Here is a 26093-nt window from a genome sequence, read left to right as displayed (position 1 = left end):
ACATAGTGGATATATGTGACTTTCAGAAATCTGGCTGCGCTCCACAGTTTACGTGACGGCAATGTCATGAGGAGAAGTTCTTTTTTTTTTCATTTTTCTATTTTTCCACCGCAATGGAATGAGGTTCTTTTCATGCCGTTGCTGACATCGCTGTACAGGAAACCAACTTGCCCAGGAACATTCCCGCAGATCCGAGTCGACGCCGTCGGGGCTCTTGTCCCGGCGAAGTTTGCTCATGTTTACACAACCAGACGATGTCGGCGTGACGTCTCTTTTTGAAAGAAATAATCGAAATATCCAGGAGCATTTCAGGTGACGGGTGACAAACAGGGTGAGGAGAAGTTTAAATATAATCGTATCGGTGACAAATTGAACCTCTTGGTCTGCCGCGGGCCCGCCCCATGTTGTTGTTTGAGGGATGCGCTGAATTAGATTATTCTAAAAACAGCGACTGTCGTTTTAGAAGAAGGTTCAGCTGTGATTAATAATTGGAGCGTTCTCACCAAAGATGAATAAATCCCGCAGGGTCGGTTTATTTGGTAAATTCTCCTTGTTTTATTGATTATTATTGACACTTTGCCTGATAAAATGATTAAAACAAATACAATATGATTCAAATATATGTAATTGTCATATACAGAAGCTCAGTGGCTAAAATAATCACCAACTAGTGTGGCCCCTGAACATACCAACAACATGGAACTCTCCATTCCACCTATAATGCATAAGTGATGCGAATGAGGGCACCTGTCAGCAGATGCATCAAAAAAGAATAACCATATAGAACATGTCATGTCCATCTCAGATCGACGATAACAAAGACACTTTCAAGGAGAGTTTTTTCCTGAAGTTACTTTCTGAGCTGCTCAGCTGTGTGTGTGTGTGTGTGTGTGTGTGTGTGTGTGTGTGTGTGTGTGTGTGTGTGTGTGTGTGTGTGTGTGTGTGTGTGTGTGTGTGTGTGTGTGTGTGTGTGTGTGTGTGTGTGTGTGTGTGTGTGTGTGTGTGTGTGTGTGTGTGTGTGTGTGTGTGTGTGTGTGAGAGAGAGACTGAAGGATGAGAAGACTAGAGCTGTAGGTTATTTATCTTCCAAGCTGTTGCCTGTGCTGAGCTGTCAGGGCCTTTAGTGTGTGTGTGTGTGTGTGTCCGTCCATCTCAGGAGCGGCACACAGATTTGTTAGCGCGTCCACCTGCTGAAGAGAAACAAGGTTTTATTGTTCACCCACCACTGCTCATAATTATTTAACATTTGGATGTTACTTAGCCTCTTTTTTTAATTTTGTTCTCCTAAGTCATTGCGTAACAACAACAGCTTTTAAAATTTAAAATTCAATTAATCATTGCACTGCTTGGGGGTGCTGGTGGTCCAGTGTCAAGAGAGACAGAGTGAGAGATGTTGGAGGAACGTCAAGTTTCTGTTTTTCTATCATACTTATCTGATTTGGGGGCACAGAATGACTCCATGGATTTATCCAAGTACTATATCTGAGGATATTGTTTGGATGGGTTAGTACATTCTGGGTCTGGGACATTTCTTTTTCTTTAATTTTCTGAAAAGGATGTCTTGATTAAAACAGACGGATTCATTTGCTAATAGATGCTCAAACCGAAGCTGCAGATGACATCGCTGCACTTCTAGTTTCCACACCGACAAAAGGTTCACATACATTTAGTTTCAGATCAGGTACAGCAAAGTCAATATTTATTTCTCCCACTTTGCTTCATGCTTCTTCATTTGTTCTTGCAATAATATGTGCTATTATCACCAATTTATGGATTGACTAAGGGGTATTTTCTTTGTTTTAAATTGTTCAGACTTTGCTTTTAACAGACCAGTGAATTCCTTTACAGCTTCATGGGCTGAATGGGAAATAGTTTTGGTCCTGCAGGGCGAAGTTAAGAAATAACAGGAGCTTCACACATATGCACACGCACACACACACACGCACACACACGCACACACACGCAAACAAAATGTTCCAAATGCGACCGTTCACCCTCCCAGATAGATCATGACTCATTGCTATGGCAACTGCTGACAGCTAGCAGTCACCGTTGTCATGGGAACAGCTTGACAGGCTCGTAAAGAGAATAGGAGAGGCGGATGTAAGTGAGGTTTCAGAAAAATGGAAACATCACATAGAACTGACACGGCAGCAGATTCCACCCCCATTTGGGTTTTTTTTACATACAACTACTCTTCGATGGCCAAGTGTCTGCGTGTTGTGATGTGAGGAGACGCTGCAGCTACCAGTCGGGTGGATAGTGATCTGTGGAGGGGGAAGGGATACATGAAAAGCAGACAAACCAAGGGATGTCAGACGGAAAGATTAGTATTTTCCATCTCGGCTTTAACACGCCCTCCGCATCTCTCCCTCCTTCCTTCATTTTCCTCCAATATCTGCCTCCTTCATCCCCCCCACCCCGCCCCGCCCCCACCACCACCTCCACAGAAAGGCTTTTAGGTGATTAAAACATAACAGATTGTTTTCCATTTCTTTTTTTATTGCTATTGTTCACCAGTTCATTGTGTCTCTTTTTGAAATATCGCCTATGTTTTTCACTTTCGGGCATCATTTGTCATCACGTATCAAAGCACTTTATGGATAGAAACTCCAAGGGTAGAGCACTTGCACCAAGAGAACAAAAGCTCAACTATGTGGCATACGCCCCCAGAGGGCTCTCATACTCACATCTCTCGGTGTCTTGAATGCACGTTTCACTTGTCATTTCTTAGTCATAAACTATGAACTGTCATAAACAGCCTAATTCACATTCTCCTAACTTGCGGCGCTGTTATCAGCAGAAATATTCTGCTCGTATAAACACAGGGACATTTAAAGACCCTGGTTTCTGTAGTGCTGCTGCACTTTCTTTAAAGTGTTCGTTAAAATTGATTTTATTCCTTCTCCGCCGTCTGAAGTGTCGCTATGTGCGTAAAAATACTGAGAAAAAAACGTGCTTTCTTTGTGTCATAAATTCAGTACACCAGGAAAAAAAAAAGAATGCAGCAGTGGAGGAAAGTTGGAGGATGTTGAATGTATTATCAACAGATAGATGACACTTGATTATTTGTGGCTTATGGCTGCTGAGGTCAGAGCCGAGTATCATAATATAACTTTCAGCTGGAGCTGCATTTATATGACTTGAATCCAAATGGGATGGAGAAAGCAAGACAAGACTGTCTCTCTCTAACCCTCTCTCTCACACACACACACACACACACACACACACACACACACACACATACACCACCACACACACACACACACGCATGCATGTACCCACTGCTCTCACAGGGTTGACAGATTGAGGAGGTGGAGCTTCAACTCAGTCTGACCCTGGCAACAACATCATAGTGATGCAACAGTACACGCACACAGGACATGTGTGTGTGTGTGTGTGTGTGTGCGCGTGAGAGATGCCTAACTGATGACTCATTGGCGGCACGGTTTAAGAAGGTTTATTTGCATGTAAATGTACGGCGGACCTGATCACTGGTTTACACGCTGTGTTATTTATATCCACAATATAAATAACACATTTTAAACAACACTGCATTTAAAGTGAGGCCGGTGACTAACTGTGTACCATGTCCTGCTACTTCCTAATGCTGCTGTCACATCCTGTAAATATGAGTGTACCATCTGTCCACCCAGCTCTGCCTCACTGCCTCGCTGCTGCTGCTGCTGCTGTACATCTGAACTCAGGTCACTAAAGTTGATCTATGTTTCAGGAACACCGAGCAGGAGCTCATTGATTGATAGAAAACTCTGTTTTGATGAAAAAAAAAAAACAGTTCCTTTTGTGATAAGAGGTCCATTATTGTTTCTGTGTAAACTTTTAAAACCCCTCTGCATAATTTACTAAATAGGCAGGCAGCAGTGAGAACATGATACTTTTTCTTAGTAAAAAAAAAAAGCCTAAAAGTTCTAATTCAATTCAGTTTAAGCTCCACTTTGCAAACCAGCGCTTTTTTGTACGTTGCCACGGTTTTGCATCATGGCTTATGAAATAATGTTGTAGTCTGATTTATACGGGTTACATCTTTTTCTCTCTCTGTGAATCACCTTGTTACTGGCTTCGTAAAAAAAGAGAGATGCAGCTCACCGACACCAGTGTTCAGGTCCGTTAGCTGCTCTCTAGGATTTGTGAACGCGACCAACACAGAGTGCTTTTTGTGTTTTTGGTGACATCAACGCCCCCCCCCCCCCCCCCCCCCCCCCCCCCCCCACACACACACACACACACACACACACACACACACACACACACACACACACACACACACACACACACACACACACACACACACAAAAAAAAGGCTCAGCTCAGGTAGCCGCACTGTTCTTTGGGGGTTTGAGTTGGTGTGTTGGCTGCAGAGTGAAGTGGGCCACCGTCGCCCCGCCGACGTCTGCATCCGGCTGGTCTTCTCTCTGCACCGCCGCTCATATTTCCTCACTGCTGCCCATCATCCGAAATCACTTGCATCGTACTGACGTGAACGTAGGCGTGATGTTGAGGACATCTTTGCGCTTCTAGAGAAATCCAAACAGGATTGTTATTCTTTGAGAAACATACCGCAACGAACTTCCTTAAATCTCATCCTCTATAAGCTATCGTAAGAAAAGAGGAAATGATTGGGCGGCATTTCTTCTTGAAAGGTTTCCAGAAAATTAGCAAAATGCAATGCCGAGAGTGCATTTCCATCCAATGCCATTATGCAAATAACGTGGGACGTGGATAACGTGACTCCATTTATGTTTGTTTCATGTATTAATTGGAAGAATGTTAGTGTCGTTAGTAAAAGGGAAGCTCCAGTGGACGTGTTAGTCCCGAGCTTCATGTTCGACGTTATTCATTCTGCTTGTATTGCACACTTCTTGCATTTTAGTTTTTTAGCGACACGCTACATTTCCACTTCAGCCATGCATAAAACAATACTGCAATAACATGATGCAAGTGACTATTGGGTACGGAAAGACTTTTTCCTTTTGGTAATTTGGGTGAACTGACCTTTTTTTCAATTTTCATAGTAGCATTGTCAGTAAATCAACCCGCATTCTCTCGTAGTGTCACTTCAATACTTTCTTTTATTGCATAACAGCAACAGAAGCATAAATGAAACTCGTCTTAAACCACTTGAAACAATTGCCAAACACATCTTCAGGTGACGTCTACATATAGAGTTAACGCCCCCCCTGCTACCATCATTGCATCATCGTCGTTTCATTGGTTCTCACATCCTCAGGCAGCCGTGTCTGAACAGATTCAAAAGGAAGTATTGAAATGACACTGCGAGAGAATGCGTGATGATTTACTGACCGCTCCTACATGAGGGGTATATGATTCACAGCCGTTTTAGCAGGTTCAATAACTGGTTGACCAGCTTTTCTGCCGTGTTTAGCACGACCCAAACAGAAGATGGCCGGCCACCTGCGTGAAAAGGACTTTTTCTAGTTGGCTCAGTGTGTGAGCTATCTAAGAACTTTAATCCCGGTACCATTCACAATTCGATCCTCGGTACATCGAGTGACGCACAAATGGCTTTTTTTATATCATGACTCGAGTGGGCGTCAGTCCAGCTTTGAAGAAGAATGGCCTCCTTTTTGCTGAGGGCATACGGCGGAGAGCAGAAGCCATCTCATCTCGGCCCCATCTCAAAGCATTCAGAGCTGCAGCTTTTCATCAGTTTTATGGTGGAATAATATAGTCGGGGGGCTTTATAACTATGCAATTATTCAGCGGTGAGACTTGTCCATTGCTTTCTGAAAAGTCTTCCCTTAAGAAACATTGTACATCCGGCTACTCAGTCAGAACCAGAAACCTCCTTGCACTCTGCGTACATACAGGACCGACGTTATGAAATCACAACGACGGGCTGTGGAACAAACGTGTGGGCTAACATTTGCTTTATGTTTCTCTCTCTTCTTTTCACTCCCTCTGTGTATCCTACTCCCCACCCCTCCCCCTTGCTCTTTGTCTCTTTCTGTATTACTTCCCGTCTCTCCAGTCCACTCCGCTACACCTGGCAGCGGGATACAACCGGGTGAGGATAGTTCAGCTGCTACTACAGCACGGAGCAGATGTTCACGCCAAGGACAAGGGGTGCGTACAACTACACGAAAGGTTCAAATAAGACAATAGAAAAGCGGGCTTCGAAAGAAGACAGTCAATTTGACCATTGGCAGAACTACATGTGTAATGTGTCAGTGGTAGTTTGTAGCAAGCAGGCTGGTGAATATTGGTTCAGCGGTGCTTTTCCATCACTGAAGACATCCTCAGAAATCCTCGCTACATGATTGGACGAGCGCCACTCGCAGGGCGCTTTCACTGTCTCTCCTCTAATTGGTTTTTAACTGGAAACCACACGGCGGCGGTTCTGATGGTGTTGCACAGTTTATCCTGCGTCATGCATCAGAATGTTTTTTTTTCCCCCCTGGATAAATTGGAGGTGAAACTCGGCCGTGCAGTGAGACTTGATTCATGTTGATTTGAGGTCAGCTTGACCGTGTTAGCATTCCGGTGGTGGCGCTTAGTTCAAAGAACCCCTTGTCTCAGCACAGCCTCGCAGAGCTGCGAGCATGACCATTAGTTTAGTTTAAAAAATGAATTATTCAACTAAAGAGAGATGAGGCTAAAGAATGTGGGTCTTTTTAAACCTTGTTTGGCATTTAAAAATGTATATTTATTGTGAATAAGAATTGAGGTTTGTGTTTTGTTCCTCCAGCGGTCTGGTGCCTCTACATAACGCATGCTCTTATGGACATTATGAAGTTACTGAGCTGCTGCTAAAGGTACACACCACACCACACCACACCACAAACAGAAAAAACACACACACACACTAGCTCGGCATCTACCTGAAAATAAACTGAATTGAATTAGGCATTGGTAATTACTCTTAATTGATTTGATCATATTTGTTTGCTAATAACAAAGATGGAAATTGAATCCCAATAGAATAAAGTTCCACTTTCTTTTGTTGTTTCATTAAAAATGACGTTTACCAACTATACACACGTCTTCAACATGATTTTTAAGGACGGGATCGCTTAATCCCTTTTAGGATTATTACAAAAATCTATTCAAAGAAAAATCTGTTCCCAACAATAAAAACGTTGCTCTTATTCCGAACGCTTTCCTGACATTTATGAATCCCCCCCCCTCCTTTTTTGTTCCTTTCCCAGCATGGGGCGTGTGTGAACGCCATGGATCTGTGGCAGTTCACCCCACTCCATGAGGCGGCATCTAAAAACCGAGTGGAGGTCTGCTCCCTGCTGCTGAGCCACGGGGCCGACCCGACCCTGCTCAACTGCCACAGCAAGAGCTCCGTGGACATGGCGCCCACTCCCGAGCTGAAGGAGAGACTGGCATGTGAGTGCTTCATTTACATAAAGTGCAGCTGCAGCACACCGCCCTGCTCAATGTGCCGAGTGAATGAATAGGTGGTTTTTAAGAAGGCTGTATTGACACCGTCGCGTTCGGAGCACTTGTTTTGAACTCGTTTGAGCGTTCAGACAGCAGAACAGGGGAGTCTCACTCCTTTAGATAAGAGGACTGCTGTTTTCTGCAGCTGGATCCGAGCGATTGGGGGTCTGGAAAGAGGCAGTTGACGACATATCTGGTGCTCACATGCATGTATTCTACAGTTGTTTTTTTCTCTCGTGTGTGTGTGTGTGTTGGATGCCACAGAAACCAAGTGCAGACAAGGTCTATCATGTTTAGGATGCTACAGGTGGTTTGTTGCTCAATATGCATTTGGGCATACGTTTCTAAAATACGGTACTGGCCTGAAGAAAAATAATGATTCATTCAGACTTGGCTTTTGCTCATCAACCCGACATTCTGTGACGCCGGCGATGCTTCGCTGCCTCACAGATGAGTCGCTTCCCCGCTTTCTTCTCCCGAATGTCAGGAGACACTTCCCACTCGCTCAGTGGACTCATTTCCTCTGCGGGAGCAAAACTTACACAAGCTGTGAGAAAGTCCTCTAGGTTCAACTTTTTTTGTTGTTGCTAAAGCCACACTCACAGGGAGGACTTTCTCTAAAAGGATGCTCTCTTGTGTGTGGGAATGCAAATAGCCTTGAACAACTATGCATTGTGCTCCTTCGTGACATCGGGTTGATTCAGCGTTAATGTGTATTTGTGCCGCCATGACAAACGGCACATCCCCGTGCGTGCGTTTGCTTAATTGAGCATTTTGCGAGAGCTTAATACAAAAAATATGGAGAACGCCGTAGTCAAATTGATTTTCTTTGCTTCTGCAGAGTCAAAGTAGACGAAACAAGTCTCCGTCTCTGCCAGAAATCTCTCTACAACTCTGTAAGTTAATTAGTGAGTTAGCTGCACTTGTTGCATTATCTTTTTTTAATGCGGCAGATCAAAGTCAGAATCAAACGCTACTTGAATCAGAAGCCATTCTGAGTTTATCTACAACCACGGGGCAGTTGCTCCCGTTAGTTGTTGGTTTTTGATTAGGTTGTGTCTTTTGAAAACACATCTCAGAGGGACATTTGCTGCAATAACAAGGCACTAAAACTGACACTGGAGATGTTCAAAGCAGTCCTATTCTATATAGCATTTCTTCCATATTTTGGTATGTACTGTGTTCATCTAGTTTGGAGATGGATCCTGCTAGTGAAAGGAGGTTCATACAAAAAGAAAATGTAGAAATGTTTTTCCTTTCCTGCAGCGAATTGTTATCTGACCAGCACGGACTCTGAACACTACTTTGGTTGTGTTTTATTGAACCCTTGATTCCTGATATTAAGCCTGCTGCTGTTGTTGATGTGAGATAGACGTTTCTTTTCTTCACAATATAAAATCAATATATATATATAATTATTTTTTAAGTATAGTTTGCCCAGATCGCTCTAACAAAAGGTGAACATTGTTTTGGGTAATTGGCTCTGAATAAGCAAGAAGGACAGGTATAATATTTGAAAGGAATAATTAGACATTTACACACGTGCTGTGATAAGATACCATTTCTTCATTTCCTGGGTAATCGCTTGTTTCCGCTCCGACTCCAGCACACACACTGTTGCATCACATGTTCAATCATTAGTGTCTCTGGAGTATTGGATGCTGCAGTGTCATTGCAGGTGAAATAAATCATAGTTGTGGTCTGCTGAGAACCTCGTAAAGCAAAACAAAAAAAAGGTATTTCCTTCAGTTGAATTTCCAGATGCTCCTCTGTGGTTTTAGGAAATCTGTCAAGATACTGTCAACAATTTCTCTGAAACCAAGGCCGCTGTCTCCTTTTCCTGACATGTTGACCTCGTGTGTGTCCACAGATGAGTTTAAGGGCCACTCGCTGCTTCAAGCTGCTCGAGAAGCTGACATGGCCAAGGCCAAGAAGACCCTGGCCATGGAGATCATCAACTTCAAACACCCTCACACACACGAGACCGCGCTGGTGAGATGGACACACACACACACACGCGCACAGACAATACACTTGTGCAGAGATGCTAAGAGGATGTTTCTGTCTGCGTGTCAGCATTGTGCTGTAGCATCGCCGCACCCGAAGAGGAAACAGGTGACGGAGCTGCTGTTGAGGAAAGGCGCCAGTGTAAACGAGAAGAATAAAGAGTGAGTGCTATTTCCATCTGCTCATGAACACAAAGTCAGATTAGTACTATGTTTGTATACACGCCGTCAGCGGAATGATGTCATATTTCCTGGTGATTGCAGGCTGGTGATGGTACTTGACTGCAGCTGCTAAAAAGCTGTATTTTGTACTGTAAAACAAAAACAAAGTCTAGATGAGCTTTCGCTCCTTTTTCTCTCCTCTTTCTGTAGTTTCATGACTCCTCTCCATGTGGCAGCAGAACGCGCTCATAATGACATCATGGAGGTGCTGCAGAAACATGGTGCCAAGGTAAACCACAGCATTTTCATTGTCATATATATCATTGTGTGTGTGTGTGTGTGTGTGTGTGTGTGTGTGTGTGTGTGTGTGTGTGTGTGTCCACCTGTCTATTCACACATGAATAGACAGATAGCCACATGGCTACCTCTTTCTCATCCCCATGTACAGTGCCGATGAAAAGTATTCACCGTGTGGTTTTAAAGCATTGAATCAATGTGTAAAACTCTTTTAATGTCAAAGTGATGAGAACTACAAAGTAGCTGTTAATCGAGCATCAGGTGTCGGACCCTCAGACTTAAAACATCGGGGGTTTCTTTCTAGAGGTGCCATCTTGATCTGATAGCCAAGAGTGAAGGCTGAAATTCAACTTGGAGGGAGCACAGACTTTATTTTTATATAATTTTCTTTACGAAACAGTGGGGACTCATCCAATTTTCATGACTGAAAGAAATGTGTCCCCTTTTGCTTTTATATACGATCGTGACCAAATGCGTGTGAATGTAAATACGTATTATGAGCATAACATGCACGGCAATTTGACTGACTAGTTAATGTTGCCTCAGGTCTTTCGTTCCGTTCTCCATGTAACCCAACGGATTGTGAACGGTGTCTGATCTTTATACACATTATGTGCATAACCGTTTCAAACATTTTACCGATTACATCATCAGATTTTTCCTGACACCATTTCTGTTTTTTTTAATTAAGCAATTACATTTTTGTAAATAAATTGTCTTTATCGGATTTTTCATCAACATGATGAAGTACCCTGAATTGACAAGTTTACATAATTGCTAAACCTAACTATATTTGATATTTTAACTAACGGTATGAAAGAACAAATAAACATCTTCCAGGATCATATGTGGATGATTGTTGTGGCAAACCGTTGTAGTCCAAAATACTGCAACGGGAGGTCTTTACAGGTGTTTGTGTTTGCAGGTGAACGCCGTGGACACGCTGGGTCAGACGGCGCTGCACCGCGCGGCGATGGCGGGCCACCTACAGACCTGCAGGCTGTTGCTAGGATACGGGGCGGACGCCTCGCTGGTGTCCCTGCAGGGCTTCACTGCTGCTCAAATGGGAAATGAAGCCGTTCAGCAAATACTCAACGGTATGCCACCCTTTGTGTGTTTGTTTGTGTGGAAGTGTAGGTGTGTAGGTGTGTAGGTGTCGTGTTGTTTGGGTTGCTATGCACCAGCTGGCAACAGTGGGATTAACTGGATTTGTTTTCGAAATGTCAGTATTGATGCTTTCAGACTGACAGATTGAAGAGATGCCCCACCTGTGTGTGTGTGTGTGTGTGTGTGTGTGTGTGTGTGTGTGTGTGTGTGTGTGTGTGTGTGTGTGTGTGTGTGTGTGTGTGTGTGTGTGTGTGTGTGTGTGTGTGTGTGTGTGTGTGTGTGTGTGTGTGTGTGTGTGTGTGTGTGTGTGTGTGTGTGTGTGTGTGTGTGTGTGTGTGTGTGTGTGTGTGTGTGTGTGGGCGTGAGCTCTGTGACACAACACTCGTGACATCCCGGGTTGCATTGTGGCCAATGTCATCTTCACCATTCACAGAGCATGCATTTGCTTTTGTTGTATTACGAAGCATCTTTTATTTTATGTTTGTCTCCAATGTTCTCCGCTTTGCAGAGAACGTCCCGGTGAGAAACTCAGACGTTGACTACAGACTTCTGGAAGCTGCTAAAGCCGGAGACCTGGATACTGTCAAGGTACTTTATGTGTCACATGTTGTAACTGATCTGCTTGAGAGTGTATGTTCCATAAATGTGAACAAAGTAAAATAATCAACTTAACGGAATTTAGGCAGAACACACACACGGGTGGTGTTGGTATGAAAGGGTTAAATGAGAGTAAATTCATTCCTCTACAAACAATCAATATTGCACTCATTTAAAAAAATGAAAATAGTATTAATGACACCGATCACAGGAAATAATTTGCCCCGAGGGAGCAGAAATCTTCTTTTTTTTAATTGCCTCATAAAGGTTTGGAATTCATGTGGGATCCTGTTCTGAAAGAATGTGTGTGAAACTTGTCCAGCCTCAACATTTATTTTATAAACCCAAAACAAGGATGATGAGCTCAGTGACTGAGAAGAAAAAACTAATAAATATATGAGCTAATTGTCCTTAAAAAAAACATTTAATCTGCAATGAGGGACCTTCATTCATATGCGCAAGAGGGGCTAAAAACTTGACTCAATGCACCTGTGGCACAGATTATCTTGCCTTTCTTTTTTCTTTTCTTTTTTTTTACCTGAAAATGAAACATAATGTCTTGACCTTTGTGACTGCTGCCGTTGCTCTCCTGGAGTTCTGGTCGTAGTGATTCCTGTTAAATGTCAGGTGGATATTGTTCGCCGTGAATGAAATGCTTTTTGTTCTTGTCTTTGTATTTGTGTCCACATTGATCCAAGTAAAACCACAAACCTTTCTTCTTTTTTTTAAAGGCCACATTTCCCATCTCACAAGACGCTCTGTATAATCATAGCGGATTGAGTTGCACCGGGCCCACTCGTGTTAAAGCTGTAGGCGCCCGGGATGCTCCGTAATATGCCTCGGATAAAACCGCCCACCAGATGTCAGGACCCTGGTGAGATCGGGCCCAAAAAAAAGAGAGAAAGTGACAGAAGTATTTGTTGGAGAGGGAAAGTGTTTGTGTCTTTACCCGTGGAGACGGACAGTAATGGGGTTATCCAGGCGCAGAGGGTCTGACAGCCTCTGAAGTGTGGTACGTTGGCAGGTGGGCAAGGAATCGCAGCAAAGCAGACAATGAGCTTTCTGTCGCTCTTTCTATTTATCCCACACACACACACACACACACACACACACACACACACACACACACACACACACACACACACACACACACACAATGACAAATAACAGTGTGCACAGCTCCAGGCTGACACCTGTCATCTGTTTCAATGGCGAGGAGGTTCCGTCCGTGACCGCTAGAGAGATGGTCACCCGGGAAGAAGCCTTGCAGCTCCATATTGGTTATCGCTGTAAACTATAGACTATATGTTAAGATAATTATCTCACTATCTCTTGGTAGCAAATATTCAGAAACTACATCTCAAACTCGAATTGACCCCTGAAGGACGCCGTGTCACGTGCTCCTGCCTATGAAACCCAATTCATAACCCAAAGATTAATCGTGCCCGTCGTCTTCCATCAAAACTAATCGCATCCTTTTCGTCGTATTGCGGAGTTAAAATTCCACCACGCTCGTGCTCCAGTTTCTAACACTTTTCCTGGAAACACTTGTTCCTCGACGGTTAATGTGAGGGATGATGGCTTCGGATTGAGGAATCTGTGTGCCAGCCGCGTCGGTTCCCGTAGAATAGCATGGGACAAACTTCAAAATGAATGTCTCCGCTCTAACCAAGGTGTAATTGGGTCTACAACAGAAAAGGAGTGAACAGCAGGGGAGCTGGCATCTGCCTCAGTTCAGCCGACGTGAACCAACTTCAGTTAATAACTTCAATATTGTTTCCGTTGTTCGCTAAAAAAAAAACCTTTTTTCCGCACATTTCATTTCACGGACATATTTTTCATCATAAATCATATGGGGGGGGGGGGGGGAGAGGCAGAGGAACAGTGTTACTCTTTTCTCCATTTATCTTTCTTGCTGTCTCAGAAGTTCCGTTTGTTCATGTTTGATGTCGGTTTTGGTTAATTTTTTTTTTGGGGGGGGGGATAAAAAGGATGATGTATGTAGCCCAAATACTAATTTGCCTAGAGGGACTTTACAATCAGTACAGTGTGTCTTTACCCTCTAGGTGATTCTTAAGCTGTCAACAAGATAAATCATGAAAAATGTCATAATAGGCAAAGATGCCAACTTCAAAGAAATATATCCTGCCGAGAACCCTGAACCATTCGATGCAGAGATGGAGAAATGTCCCGGTTCATATTTGTATGTAAATTACATTTTCCCCTGTTATCAGAAGAAATAGGGGTGTCCATTTCCTGCCCGTTTTTCTTCTCGCAATCTTTCAGATCTCAATTATTCATTGCGACCCATCATCCATTTTCAGTGAGAATGTGGTGTTATTGCACTTGAGCATTAAAAAAAAAAAAAGAAGAAAAGAAAACCCGTCTCCACGTTCACATTTTAGTTGATGAAAAACCTCTTGAAATCATCTCATCTTCAAATCAAATATGTCTGTGTCCTTTTTAAAGCCTCATTATAGATACTAGAACGTACCTTTTTTTTTTTCAGGGCTCTTCGGCTCCTTCATTTGAAAACAGATATTCATTTTAATTTTCCACTCTCTGTCTCTCTCCAGTCGTTGTGCACGGCTCAGAATGTGAATTGCAGAGACCTGGAGGGAAGACACTCCACTCCCCTTCACTTCGCTGCCGGCTACAACCGAGTGACGGTGGTGGAGTACCTGCTGCACCACGGGGCTGACGTGCACGCCAAGGACAAAGGGTGGGGCTCTTAAGTCGTGGTTTAATTTGTAAAAAAAGAAAAAGAAATCGACAACAACCAAAAGACAGAAATTAGAACGTTGTGGTGAAGTCATGGAAGGTAATCATTTTTGTGTTCTCCCTCCACAGAGGCCTGGTTCCCCTCCACAATGCCTGTTCGTACGGTCACTACGAGGTGGCCGAGCTGCTGGTCAGACACGGAGCCTCGGTCAACGTGGCCGACTTGTGGAAGTTCACGCCGCTCCATGAAGCCGCTGCCAAGGGCAAATATGAGATCTGCAAGCTGCTGCTCAAGGTTAGACCTGCGCTTGAACTAACTTCCCACGCCACACATACGTTCATGTGCACGGGCATCCTTAAACCTCAGTGGTCGTCACTGCAATGAAAATCAGACTAGTGCTGCATATTTAAAGCAGCCAAGGTGTACAAATCAACAGTGTGGAAGACATTTTTCTTTGAAATAACAATAACAGTCCTTAAATGAGTCCATGAATGGGCGAGCGTTTCATCCCCGTATCATTGTCAAGGCTGAAAATAGCTGTTGTGTTTCTCCTGATCGTCACATCTTGTAAAGTCCCTGTGAAATGTTGCAGTCTTGCAGCTGAATGTGTTTTTCTTTCAGACAAGGCCACACCAGCACAATGTTGTTGCCATATGGGGATTCATAAATCATTATTACATCAACGCACACAGCAAACCAAACACATCAGCTGCGGGGAGAATTGTTCAACTGGGATTCCCTTCACCATCTTCACACAGGGAGATTAAGATTGGAGCAATCTGGAGAAAAAAAGAATCTAATTACCTGACGATGAAATGAAACATTTACAAAAACACGATGTGATGAAAGATTAGATGTGCTACATCGTTTTGATTTGTTGAGTCAAGGAAGATAACGTGAATGGTCAGTTGTAATTAACGGCTTTTCACAAAGTGTCATGTTCGTGCAGACCAGTATATGCGAGGTGAGGTAGTGCAGCCGACTGGAGAACTGGAGATTGACAAGGTCACACTGACAAACTACTAATAAATAAATAAACAAACTACTGTACGCAACAGTTCACTGCAGCAATCGCAAATCACTTTGAGCCTAACTGCAATGGAGCAGTGCTGGTGGTGACAAAGAAGAAGAAGAAGAAGAAGGTGTGTGTGTGTGTGTGTGTGTGTGTGTGTGTGTGTGTGTGTGTGTGTGTGTGTGTGTGTGTGTGTGTGTGTGTGTGTGTGTGTGTGTGTGTGTGTGTGTGTGTGTGTGTGTGGGGGGGGGGGGGGGGGGGGGTGGGGAAGAGTTACTTGTATGGTCGAGTGGAGTGGGGCCGTGTTGAGGAAGGTGACATCTCTGGAGGCAAAAAGCAGTTTCAGAGTGAAGTGGAAACATACTTATTAGATAAGTCGTGGAACCTGGAGCAGGAGAAAACATCAGATCTGTGATCTGTGACGTTCCTCAAACGAACACGAATGCTTTGTCTCCCTGACGTTTTCCACCGTTTGAGCTATTTTCATGATGTCGTCTCTCTGCAGTGGTTTAATGGTTCCTGGAGAATTAATGCTACTCAACTGTTTATCCCGACGCTCCCAACAACTCTCTACGTCTCTAGTGGATGTAAACGTACAACAATTTGCATTTCCCTTTCGCCGGTGAAAACTATAATTGATCATTCTATTAAACGAACAGACGTTTGGGGAACAGAGGGTTTTCTCCTTGAGACACATTGTGCTTATTGAGGGTGATTGCCATTGGGCAATAGTTGTTCACACTATTAACAGCTGTTTTTAAGATGACGATATCTTATAGCCAGATCACATCTGATATTTTATTTTGCTTCACAGAAGCTCCATTTGCAAAATCATCAGAGAAAAAGGATATGTAGGATATATTACAATCACCAAAGACAATATATTCAAGACTTCTCAATGTTCACTTAATCTCGGATTAAGCTGCATATTAAGTCAACGAGTAAAGAATGACAGCAGACGGATCCCCGAGGGGCCACTGAATGGTTCAACATGCTGTTGCAGCCTCCAGGTCTTAAACCATTTGAACACCTTTTGGAGATTTCGGACTGACTCCACCAGCATCACACATTTGAGTGAGTATCTCTTGGAGTCATCGAGGTAATCCCGCCAGCAGAGCAACAGAGATCATGACGTTGCGCGTAAAGGAGCGTCGAAGCTGTTCTGAAGACTCGTGATGGAATCGAACATGTTTTAAAGACACTCAATGTCGTTGTTTTTCACCCTTTTTTTTAATCCGACACCCATCTGTAGTCGCTTACTTGTGGCGAGTGGGGCTACTCTGATGACCGGCGGCGCTGCAGTTGGCGGGCGCACGCCTTCAGCACATCGTCCAGGAACGCCATACGGCCGAGCAGCTTTGTTTATGTTCATCCAGCACAGGGCCCGCTTCCCTTAGTGGGAGTTTGTCACACGTGATTGTTTATCATCGTCTGGCGTCAGCTCGGCAACGGACTCGAGAGTCGGTGTTTGAGCCGGGTGGAGCCCCATGTGCAGATAGATCCCAGTGGGTGGGAACCCACTGTGATACAGAAGGTCCTTCAGGCCACACTTTCACTGATCTGAGGGCTGCAATAAGACACACGCACACACGCACACAGATAATCGATTCTTCAAGGTGGTGGGACGCTTTGGCGTTCATCCACTCTGACTGGAAAATCCCTTTCACTTTACTAAGCTTGTGATTGTGATTCTTGTGTTCGCATGGCAGCGCCCTCATTTCCCTCTTTTTTTAAACGCGCACACACACGCACACGCACACACACACACACACACACACCAACTGAGCCAACTGTTCCCGCACTTTGGTGTTAATCTGCCATGGCCTCGGGACGCAACTGTTCTCTCTTTCTGAATAAACTATTCCAGAGTTCAGCAGTCGGTTCTCTTTTGTCTGCGCTGTTTGTTGTCAACTTTATATTGTCCCCTTTCTGTGTTGGATTTGTTGCTCAGAATACAACTCTGTTGGCTTTTGGTATTCTGCACCTTGTGCGATACACAAATTGAGTATTAGCATTTTCTTTGTGAGGAAAGAAGTGTAACAGAATGAAATGTCTCCTCCAATTAAAGGAGAATCTGCCTCGTTAGCGCTTGGCGTGAACTCACGTGAACTCACGTGACCTACACAAGCGACCGGCTGTCAATCAAGCATCATGACATCCTCCTGTTTGGCTTTGTGATTGAACAACTATCGGATGGATTGCCATTTGGTCCAGATATCCTTGGTGCCCAGAGGATGAGTCGCGATCACTTTGGGGATTCCTGTGTCTTCCTCTCGCTACCTTTTGGCTTATAAAGAAACATCTCAGGGGGGTTTGCCATTACACTTTGGTCAAGACATTGCATTTCCCCCTCAAGATGATCCGTTAGCTTTTCATCGAGCACCATCATCAGGCCAAACTTTCAGTTTGTACCCTTTAAGATACTTTTGTGACATCAGCCCCAGTTCTAACTTGGGTTTAGCGCTAATCAGCAAATGTTAGCATTCTAAACTAAGATGGCGAACATGATCAACTTTACGCCGGCTTAACATCTGCACTCAGATTTGAGCACGGTGTTGGTAAAAAAAAAATCTAAAATGGAAAACGCATTAGCCAGATAATCTTTCAGGTTCAATATTGTAGTTGGATGGCATATAGGCGGAATCCAACGGAAGAGTAACAAAACCTTGTAAAGACATGTATTAATATGTAAATGTCCCCAATTATTACCTAAATGGGTTTCTATTATCATTTTCCTGGATAGCGAATAAATTACAGTGAGAATATGATTACAGCCGAGAGACGTGGAGAAGTAGGGCAGAAACATCTGATTATGGATAGGTTAAAAAGAAAAAAAGAAAAAAACTTTTAAATGGGGAATAGAGGCATGAAAAATGTATAACGGACAGTTTCAGGCCAGCAGGGGATCCCCGGGGGAGTTGTCCCACAACTTCACATTTTAATGAGCAGATTTTCAAAAACGTACAATGAAGTGACAAGTTGAACCGCAGCCCAGGGAGACGGTCGAACGATGGAAATGTCTACTTTCCTGCCCGTCTCCACTTCACTGGATGTCCTGTCCTCACCTCTCTGCCTCCTTCTCGGCTGTCCGTCTCTTCTCCTCTCCAGTGAATTACCTTCATCCTCACTTGTCATGGCGTCTTCCTCGTCGAAGCGAAACGCTTCCACCGGGGTTCAAATGATAAGGGAGTTCTGTGGAGTGATATTTCTATTTTATTTTGTTTGCAACCATGGCTTACAATTCAGTCTGAACATTTAGTCTTTGTTGTGACAAAAAAAAAAAAAAAAAAGATTTTTGATCGCAAACCCGGTGGGCCATATAGACGTTAGTGTGCATTTCCACTGAACACCACCGTGGCCTCCTCTCTCTCCAGCACGGCGCAGACCCCACCAAGAAGAACCGAGACGGGAACACGCCTCTGGACCTGGTGAAGGACGGGGACACCGACATCCAGGACCTGCTGAGAGGAGACGCCGCACTGCTGGACGCCGCTAAAAAAGGCTGCCTGGCCCGGGTGCAGAAGTTGTGTAGCCCCGACAACATCAACTGTCGGGATACGCAGGGACGCAACTCGACGCCTCTGCACCTTGCAGGTAACGTGCATTGTGCAATCCCAAAGGGGAGAAAAGATGCACACACATTCACGGGTCGTTTTGATAAGTAAGCGCCTCCCTGGTTATGTCAAATCTCACTTTGCAGGGTAATTAAAATGAAGGGTAAATCAGACCCCTGTTGGCTGAAGTTTGCAAGATTTAATTGATTTTGTACATTGTGTGTTTGCTAGTGCCAATAAATCTAACTATAACTCCTCAGAACCTCCTGAGATTTTGTCTCAGTACGGGAGCCAAGAACAAGGCGATGAACACACACAGCTGAGGGAGAAAGCACAGGGGGGGGCATAAGCAACTTATTGTTCTATCTGTTTATGCATACGGTTTAGCGTACAGATCCCTTTCTGTTCTTCAACCAAACCGTGCTGTGTGGCTCTATGAGGGAAATGACGCCCATGAGGGCCAGTGAGGGGAGATGAAGGCGATGTGTTGCCTCTTCTTCTGCTGTTATTGTGGGATAAGCTTGAGACGGCCAACTAATTGATGGTGATGTTAACACTAGAAGCTGTAGTGTACTGTAACGACCTTGGATCTCACACAAACTTGATAACGTTCTTGCATCCAGATGGCCGAGATACTGTTCTTCAAAGGTGCACATGCTCATTCATTTATTCAGGATCCCGTAATCACGATAACGGCTTCAGAGATAACAAGAACACCACTCTGCATAATCACAGGACAAAAAAAAAAAAATGTCTTCAACCTTTTACCTTAAAATGTCATAGCAAGATATTTATATATATTTTTTAATTTTTTTTTTTTGCACAAACTCTGACATGATGTGACGATTACCTTCATGCGCCACAAAGGGATTTCCTGTCAGCTTGCTTAAAGTGGGTGTAAAGTGGAGAACATGTTATCGTGAATTGGGAATTGAACCGTTGAAGCTAAACGCCTCGGCTCGTCTCTCAAAACTATTTCTCCGCAGTGTTTCTCCATGTAATCCTGCGCTGGGGGGGGGGGGGGGGGGGGGGTTTGGACTCTGTATTTATAGAGTTTCATGACCAGGATAGCTTTTGTAAGATGATAAAGAATTAATAATTAGAAAATGTTTCTGCGACTGGCACTTTTAAAGTTAAGAAACGACTGAAGAACCACTTTGAAGGTTTCATGGATTTGACCACTTACACGCACGTGCGCGCACACACACACACACACACACACACACACACACACACACACACACACGCACGCACACGCACACACACACACACCCTTTGCCTTGATGTACTCGCTTGTAAAGGGAAAAGATGATTACAAGCTGTCACACTGTAGGCCGACATGTCCCTCTGGTTTTCCTCCTCTCTGACTACATTTTTGTTTCTCTTCTTCTTCTTCTTCTTCTGTGTGTATCTGCCTCTCTATCCCAACCCCCATCTGTCTGTCCATACAACCGCTCTCCAGCTGGCTATAACAACTTGGAGGTGGCGGAGTATCTGTTGGAACATGGAGCCGATGTGAATGCACAGGACAAAGGAGGGCTGATACCTTTACACAATGCTGCTTCATACGGGGTAAGACACACACACACACACACACACACACACGTTCACTCACACTGCACACTTGAGTTCACATTTCAATTCAGAGAGGCTGCTCTTTTTCATATTTGTTCATGTTTATTTTAGGGTGCAACTCGTATCCAATAAAAGTAGAATCTCTTCAAGTGCAGAGACAAAAAGTAAATTTAGCTTTTACTTTTTTACTTGATTGGACTCGTAATTAATCACAACACAACAATCACCGTGGGCTCTGGGAACTTGTGATACCCCCTCCCCCCCTCTTTTTATTATAATTTATTAGCCTAAACGATGAATACAAAAAAGAATGGAAAGATTTATTTGACAATTTGACAAATAAACCATTCAAATAAAGTCATTTCAAATAAGGCATTTAAATTGTCTTATTATTGTACTGCTTATTCTACCTTATTTGTCTTCAGTGAACGTCAGGAAGTTTTCAACATTTATGAATTCATATTTGAGGCTTTAAATCTGAACCACGTCAATTTCTGAAAAAACTGCAGCATCTTGCGGTCCACTGCTCAGTTGACGCCTGCAGAAAGCAAGAACCTGGCTTGTGTCCACCCTTATTATTATTATTATTATTATTATTATTATGAACCTTATTATTACACTGAGGTTCTCTGAAGACATGCATGTGTGTGGTTTCTCCTTCATCGTCTCTCAACCACATTTCGCAAACAGCTGGACAGCATTGCTGCTTCGGAAAGAATCACGAAACACATGTTTGAATGAAAACTTGATGATCTCTGCGGGTTTTTTATGGTTCGCACACGCATACGCACTCTTTAGCATCCCCCTACCAGTACTCCAAAACAAGCGGCATTGTGTTTGACGCTAAGATAACAGTTGGAGTCAGACAATGAGGGGAAGAAACAGGAAGGAAAGGAAAGCTACGACCGGCGGGGAACACAAGAATCATGATGGCGTTAATAATTCACACAGGCTTTACTCCACAGAATCCCACATATTACCGATTTCTTCCTATCAGGATTTTTATAGCACTCATTCACACATTTGCTCCGCTTTTATTTCTGTTGTCTCTTTTCCTCCTGCCAACACCGCCTCCCCCTCTTTCTGCTCTCGTTCTTTTTCTCATCGCTCTTCTCCGATACCCTTTACATCTCTCCTCCTCCTTCCCCTTTCATCTCCTCTCTGTGTCCTTCACCGCCTCCTCCTTACTCCTCTTAACCTCCACCTCCTCTCCTCCGTCTAGCACGTGGACATCGCCGCCCTGTTGATCAAGTACAACACGTGTGTCAACGCCACAGACAAGTGGGCGTTTACTCCCCTCCACGAGGCGGCCCAGAAGGGGCGGACCCAGCTCTGCGCTCTGCTATTGGCCCATGGAGCCGATCCCACCATGAAGAACCAGGAGGGACAGACGCCACTGGACTTGGCGACGGTACGCAGTGGATGAATACAGTGGAGTCATTTATAGACTGAGCCTGGAGACAATCCAACTGCTTCTTCAAAGTGCATTAAACAAAAGAGCTGACGATACATTCACTTCTAAATTGATAATATCACATTTTTATTGACAGCCACAGGTTAGATTTGGGATAACCTTTTCATTAAGTGGTCTAACTTCTTGGCTGTTATTTCAAGGCATTGAGTGATGGCATTGAAGTGAGACAATTCTACTTTGGAGAGAAAATACAAAGATTCTTCAACTTAGAAATTAAACGTTGAATTCATAAAAAAAAATTTAAAAAAGGGTTTTGCTGCTCCAGCCTCACCGGGTCTGGTGTGACCAGTGGCTTGTAGAGGCGAATGTTATATTGTATAATATACTGGTTGGTGGCTTCAGCGCTAAGCTGTACATGTTCAAAAACATGTCATTATGTTAAAATTAGAAGCAAATTGTTTGTCTTGGGTAGATAATTAAACATAGAGTACATTACAAATATGTCTGTCTCTTTATCTGTTGCAGGCTGATGACATCAGAGCATTGTTGATTGACGCCATGCCGCCAGATGCCCTGCCAAGCTGCTTGAAACCCCAGGCCACTGTGGTGAGTGTCCACACGCGTATGAAATTGAAATGTACACTTTTATTGATCCCCGTGGGGAAATTCTTCTCTGCATCTGACCCATCCTTAGTTATTAAGGAGCAGTGGGCTGCTCCCCATGAGCCACAGCCGACCCCTTATGACAGCGTATGGAAAGACTTTCCGCTCAAACATTATTATGCAGAGTCCATATCAGAAGCTGCTGACTAGAAAAAGCTTAATCTCTGTATATAATAATAAGCAAAGTTGAAATGTCTGTTGACCTAAAAACAAGTGGTTGAGATAGTTGAAGTGTGTGATACTGTAACAAGTTGGAAAATATCTGTCGATATGTACAACAGTTCAGCGTTGATATAATATATATTTGACATATTGACCCTTCAGACCAAATCGTCTCTCTCCCACTCTCAGGTGAGCGCAAGTGTGGTGAGTACTGGTGCGGCAGGGGGCGTGGTCATCTCTCCCTCCCCATCGCCGTCCTGCCTGTCTGCAGCCAGCAGCATAGACAACCTGACCACGCCTCTCGGTGACATCACTGTGGGCGGTGCCACCGGACCGGCAGACGGAGCAGCGTCTGGGTCCGACAGGAAGGAAGGAGAAAGCTTGTACAGTAAGTTGTAACCGAAGTCGGAGGCCGGTCCTGTTTGTCAAAATGAAGACGTGTCGGCACGTGTAACACCCACTGTGTCTCTGCAGCGCTGCTGGACATGACCATCAACCAGTTCTTAAAAAGCCTCGGGTTGGAGCACCTCCGAGACACCTTCCAGCGAGAACAGGTACACACACACACACACACACACACACCATGTTGTCATCTCAGAAACGTATTTGATCATTGTATACTGAACGCTATTCAAATCCGTTTTTTCACTCTACTGCCAGATTCTTCCAGATTCAGGACTTTCTTTTTAATTGTTTTTGTCTTGTAGTTGATTGCTTTCAGGGTTACATACTAATTCAGCCATGGTTTAAAGTCATTTATTTGATCAGTTTCCCTCCCTTTGTTCTTATTCCATTGTACACGCGTCATGTCAGCTCAGAGCCGTTCTAATGGCGTTGCTTTAGGGATGGGAAAGTCGATCAGTTGGCCCAGAATGAATTATCTCGACAACAGATGGATTGCCTTAGAAATTGGTCCAGACATCCTTGCGCCCCTCAGCATGAACTGTAATAACGTTGGTCGTCCCTTTTTAACTTTTTTATCAAGGGCCATCAAAATGTTTATTTGTCAGACAGCATCAACAGCTAAATGTCTGTAAACAAACAACATTCCCATCAGCCTCAACTGTAATGTGGGTTTGTTGGCCAACATGGCAAACTAAGATGATTTGTTGTAAATATCACACCCGCTGTGAGGATGCTCCAAGCACCACCACAGTACAGACTCACAGAGCCGTAAACTGTGAGACTGGTGCTCTGTGAACACTAACGTGAAGGAGTGAAGAGGCCGAAGAGGGACCCGGACGGACAGAGTGAGAGAACGAGCAAGAACAATTCAATTCAATTCAATTTTCAATTCAGTTTATTTTGTATAGCCCAATGTCACAAATTACAAATTTGCCTCAGAGGGCTTTACAATCTGTACACATACGACATCCCTGTCCCAGGACCTCACATCGGATCAGGAACAACTCTCCAAAGATAACCTTTGATAGGAAAAAAAGGGAAGAAACCTTCAGGAGAGCAATAGATAGACGCAGGCCTGAAGAGAAAGATGGAGAAAATAGACAGAGAGAGGGAGAGAGGGAGAGAGAGAGAGAAAGAGAGACACACACACACACACACACAAACACACAAGGAGACACACAGAGACAGATCGGGTGACTGATAGAGGAGAAGACCGACAGGGAGAGTGACAGAAATAGAAAGTGGAATTGAAAGGTGACAGCGGGCAAAAGGTGTGTGTGTGTGTGTGTGTGTGTGTGTGTGTGTGTGTGTGTGTGTGTGTGTGTGTGTGTGTGTGTGTGTGTGTGTGTGTGTGTGTGTGTGTGTGTGTGTGTGTGTGTGTGTGTGTGTGTGTGTGTGTGTGTGTGTGTGTGTGTGTGTGTGTGTGTGTGTGTGTGTGTGTTTTTTAATATTCAATGTTAGTTCCCCTTAAAACCAGCCATCATTAATATTCAGATGGAGGTGAGTCAGCTCAGTGTTAATGGGGAAAAATTGATTTTTATTTCAGAATCACACCAACAAAGACTCATGACGGAGATATATCGTGCATAGGTTTAATGGATTTCACATCAATACAATAGACTTGATTATTATAAAACCATACTTTTTACTCATTCTGTGACATTTTCAACAAAACCAAGACAATGAACCTATTTTAGTTGACTTGGCTGTAGAAGAAGATTAGTAGAACATAAAGTTGTCGACATAAAGTTTGGTCATACGGTTTATACAAATACATTTTTCCCTTATTACTGTCTAGTTTTGGCCCTCGCATGCCGAAAGAATGCAATTATTGTGCAGCTTTAGTAAAAGGGAATAGGATAAGTGGTTTAGTTGGCTGTTCCAGGTGCCAGATTGCTCAGACGCCGCTCTTTCTCAGCCGTCATGAAATTGTAAGTTGGCAGCTTGAAGCATCCGCCTGTCGGGTGAGAATCGGGCTTTCATTTGTTTCCGGGGTTCAAACTGGGTGAAGCAAACTCACACCGGCTCTCTGCACAACTCTGCATCACTTCGCTGCGATTCCTGAAATGAAACCGGGGTTCTTGAATAATTAGTAACGGTGGATGTCTCAGTAAACACACGGCAGAGTATTTAGGCCACGGTGGTTTATACCAATTACAGTGATTTTAAAGGAGGCAAAGGTTGCGGGTTTAAAAAAGCGGCGTTATCTCCGCCTCCAGCGGGAATCTAGAAATATAAATCTCCCCTTCATCAATTTTCATATCGCTCCCTTGATGACTGCAATTCATTCATTGACCTTTTTTCTTGTTGTCCCCGTCTCTTTTTCTCATGAATATTTGTCAAACCCATTGTCTCTTCAATATGTGTTGATCATTGAACTGTTGTATTTATTGTTTACATCAGACTTGCTGTTGTCACCGTTAAACTGTTTTTTGTTTTTGTTTTGTGCAGAGTTCCCCTGTTAAAAACATTTAGGTGTAGTTGTCAGATGTATAATTAGAGGTACAGAATTACATTAGGGTCATAACATGTTGTTTTTCCTTGCAATTTAAATTTTTTTGGCAGAAGATTAGATGGATAGATAGATAATTTGACTGGTTTGTTGTTCCTTGGGCAGATTTCGCTGGATGTGCTGGCAGACATGGGTCACGAGGAGCTGAAAGAGATCGGCATCAACGCTTACGGTCACAGACATAAACTCATCAAGGGCATCGAGAGGCTGCTGGGAGGCCAGCAAGGTCAGCAAACACACACACACACACACACACACACACACACACACGCAAATACATACGGTGTACACAACTTGTTCAATATCGGATTTACTGTATTAAAATTTAATATTTAGTCTTGAAATGAACAACGCTGGAAATGTTAAAAACTTATGAATGTGACAGATCAATCAAGCCAGTTATCCTTAGAACATAAAGTTCTGTTTATCTAGTAAACCTGCTTCAGAAAACGTGTAGGTTATATATGTGAATATAGC

The 26093-nt window shown here is 43.7% G+C and overlaps 1 protein-coding gene across 4 annotated transcripts in view; it reads left to right on the top strand.

Annotated features, from left to right (window-relative positions):
* tnksa (tankyrase, TRF1-interacting ankyrin-related ADP-ribose polymerase a) overlaps window positions 1-26093 on the top strand; it is a 62604-nt gene that overhangs the window by 29379 nt on the left and 7132 nt on the right. For all 4 annotated transcript variants that reach the window (XR_004610601.1, XR_004610603.1, XR_004610602.1 and 1 more), the window contains exons 7-23: window positions 6011-6105; window positions 6728-6794; window positions 7188-7374; window positions 9299-9420; window positions 9505-9596; window positions 9807-9885; window positions 10819-10990; window positions 11509-11588; window positions 14174-14319; window positions 14448-14613; window positions 18706-18925; window positions 20348-20457; window positions 21683-21871; window positions 22400-22480; window positions 22889-23087; window positions 23174-23253; window positions 25722-25842. Coding sequence is in view for 1 of the 4 variants with exons in the window: in XM_034546536.1 (XP_034402427.1) it covers window positions 6011-6105; window positions 6728-6794; window positions 7188-7374; window positions 9299-9420; window positions 9505-9596; window positions 9807-9885; window positions 10819-10990; window positions 11509-11588; window positions 14174-14319; window positions 14448-14613; window positions 18706-18925; window positions 20348-20457; window positions 21683-21871; window positions 22400-22480; window positions 22889-23087; window positions 23174-23253; window positions 25722-25842 (2206 nt within the window). In the remaining 3 variants the exon portion in view is untranslated. The remainder of the gene's footprint in view (window positions 1-6010; window positions 6106-6727; window positions 6795-7187; window positions 7375-9298; window positions 9421-9504; window positions 9597-9806; window positions 9886-10818; window positions 10991-11508; window positions 11589-14173; window positions 14320-14447; window positions 14614-18705; window positions 18926-20347; window positions 20458-21682; window positions 21872-22399; window positions 22481-22888; window positions 23088-23173; window positions 23254-25721; window positions 25843-26093) is intronic.

Source organism: Cyclopterus lumpus, chromosome 12 (genome assembly GCF_009769545.1).
Source record: "Cyclopterus lumpus isolate fCycLum1 chromosome 12, fCycLum1.pri, whole genome shotgun sequence".
Lineage (NCBI taxonomy): Eukaryota > Metazoa > Chordata > Actinopteri > Perciformes > Cyclopteridae > Cyclopterus > Cyclopterus lumpus.
This window is presented reverse-complemented; position numbering and strand designations above follow the sequence as displayed.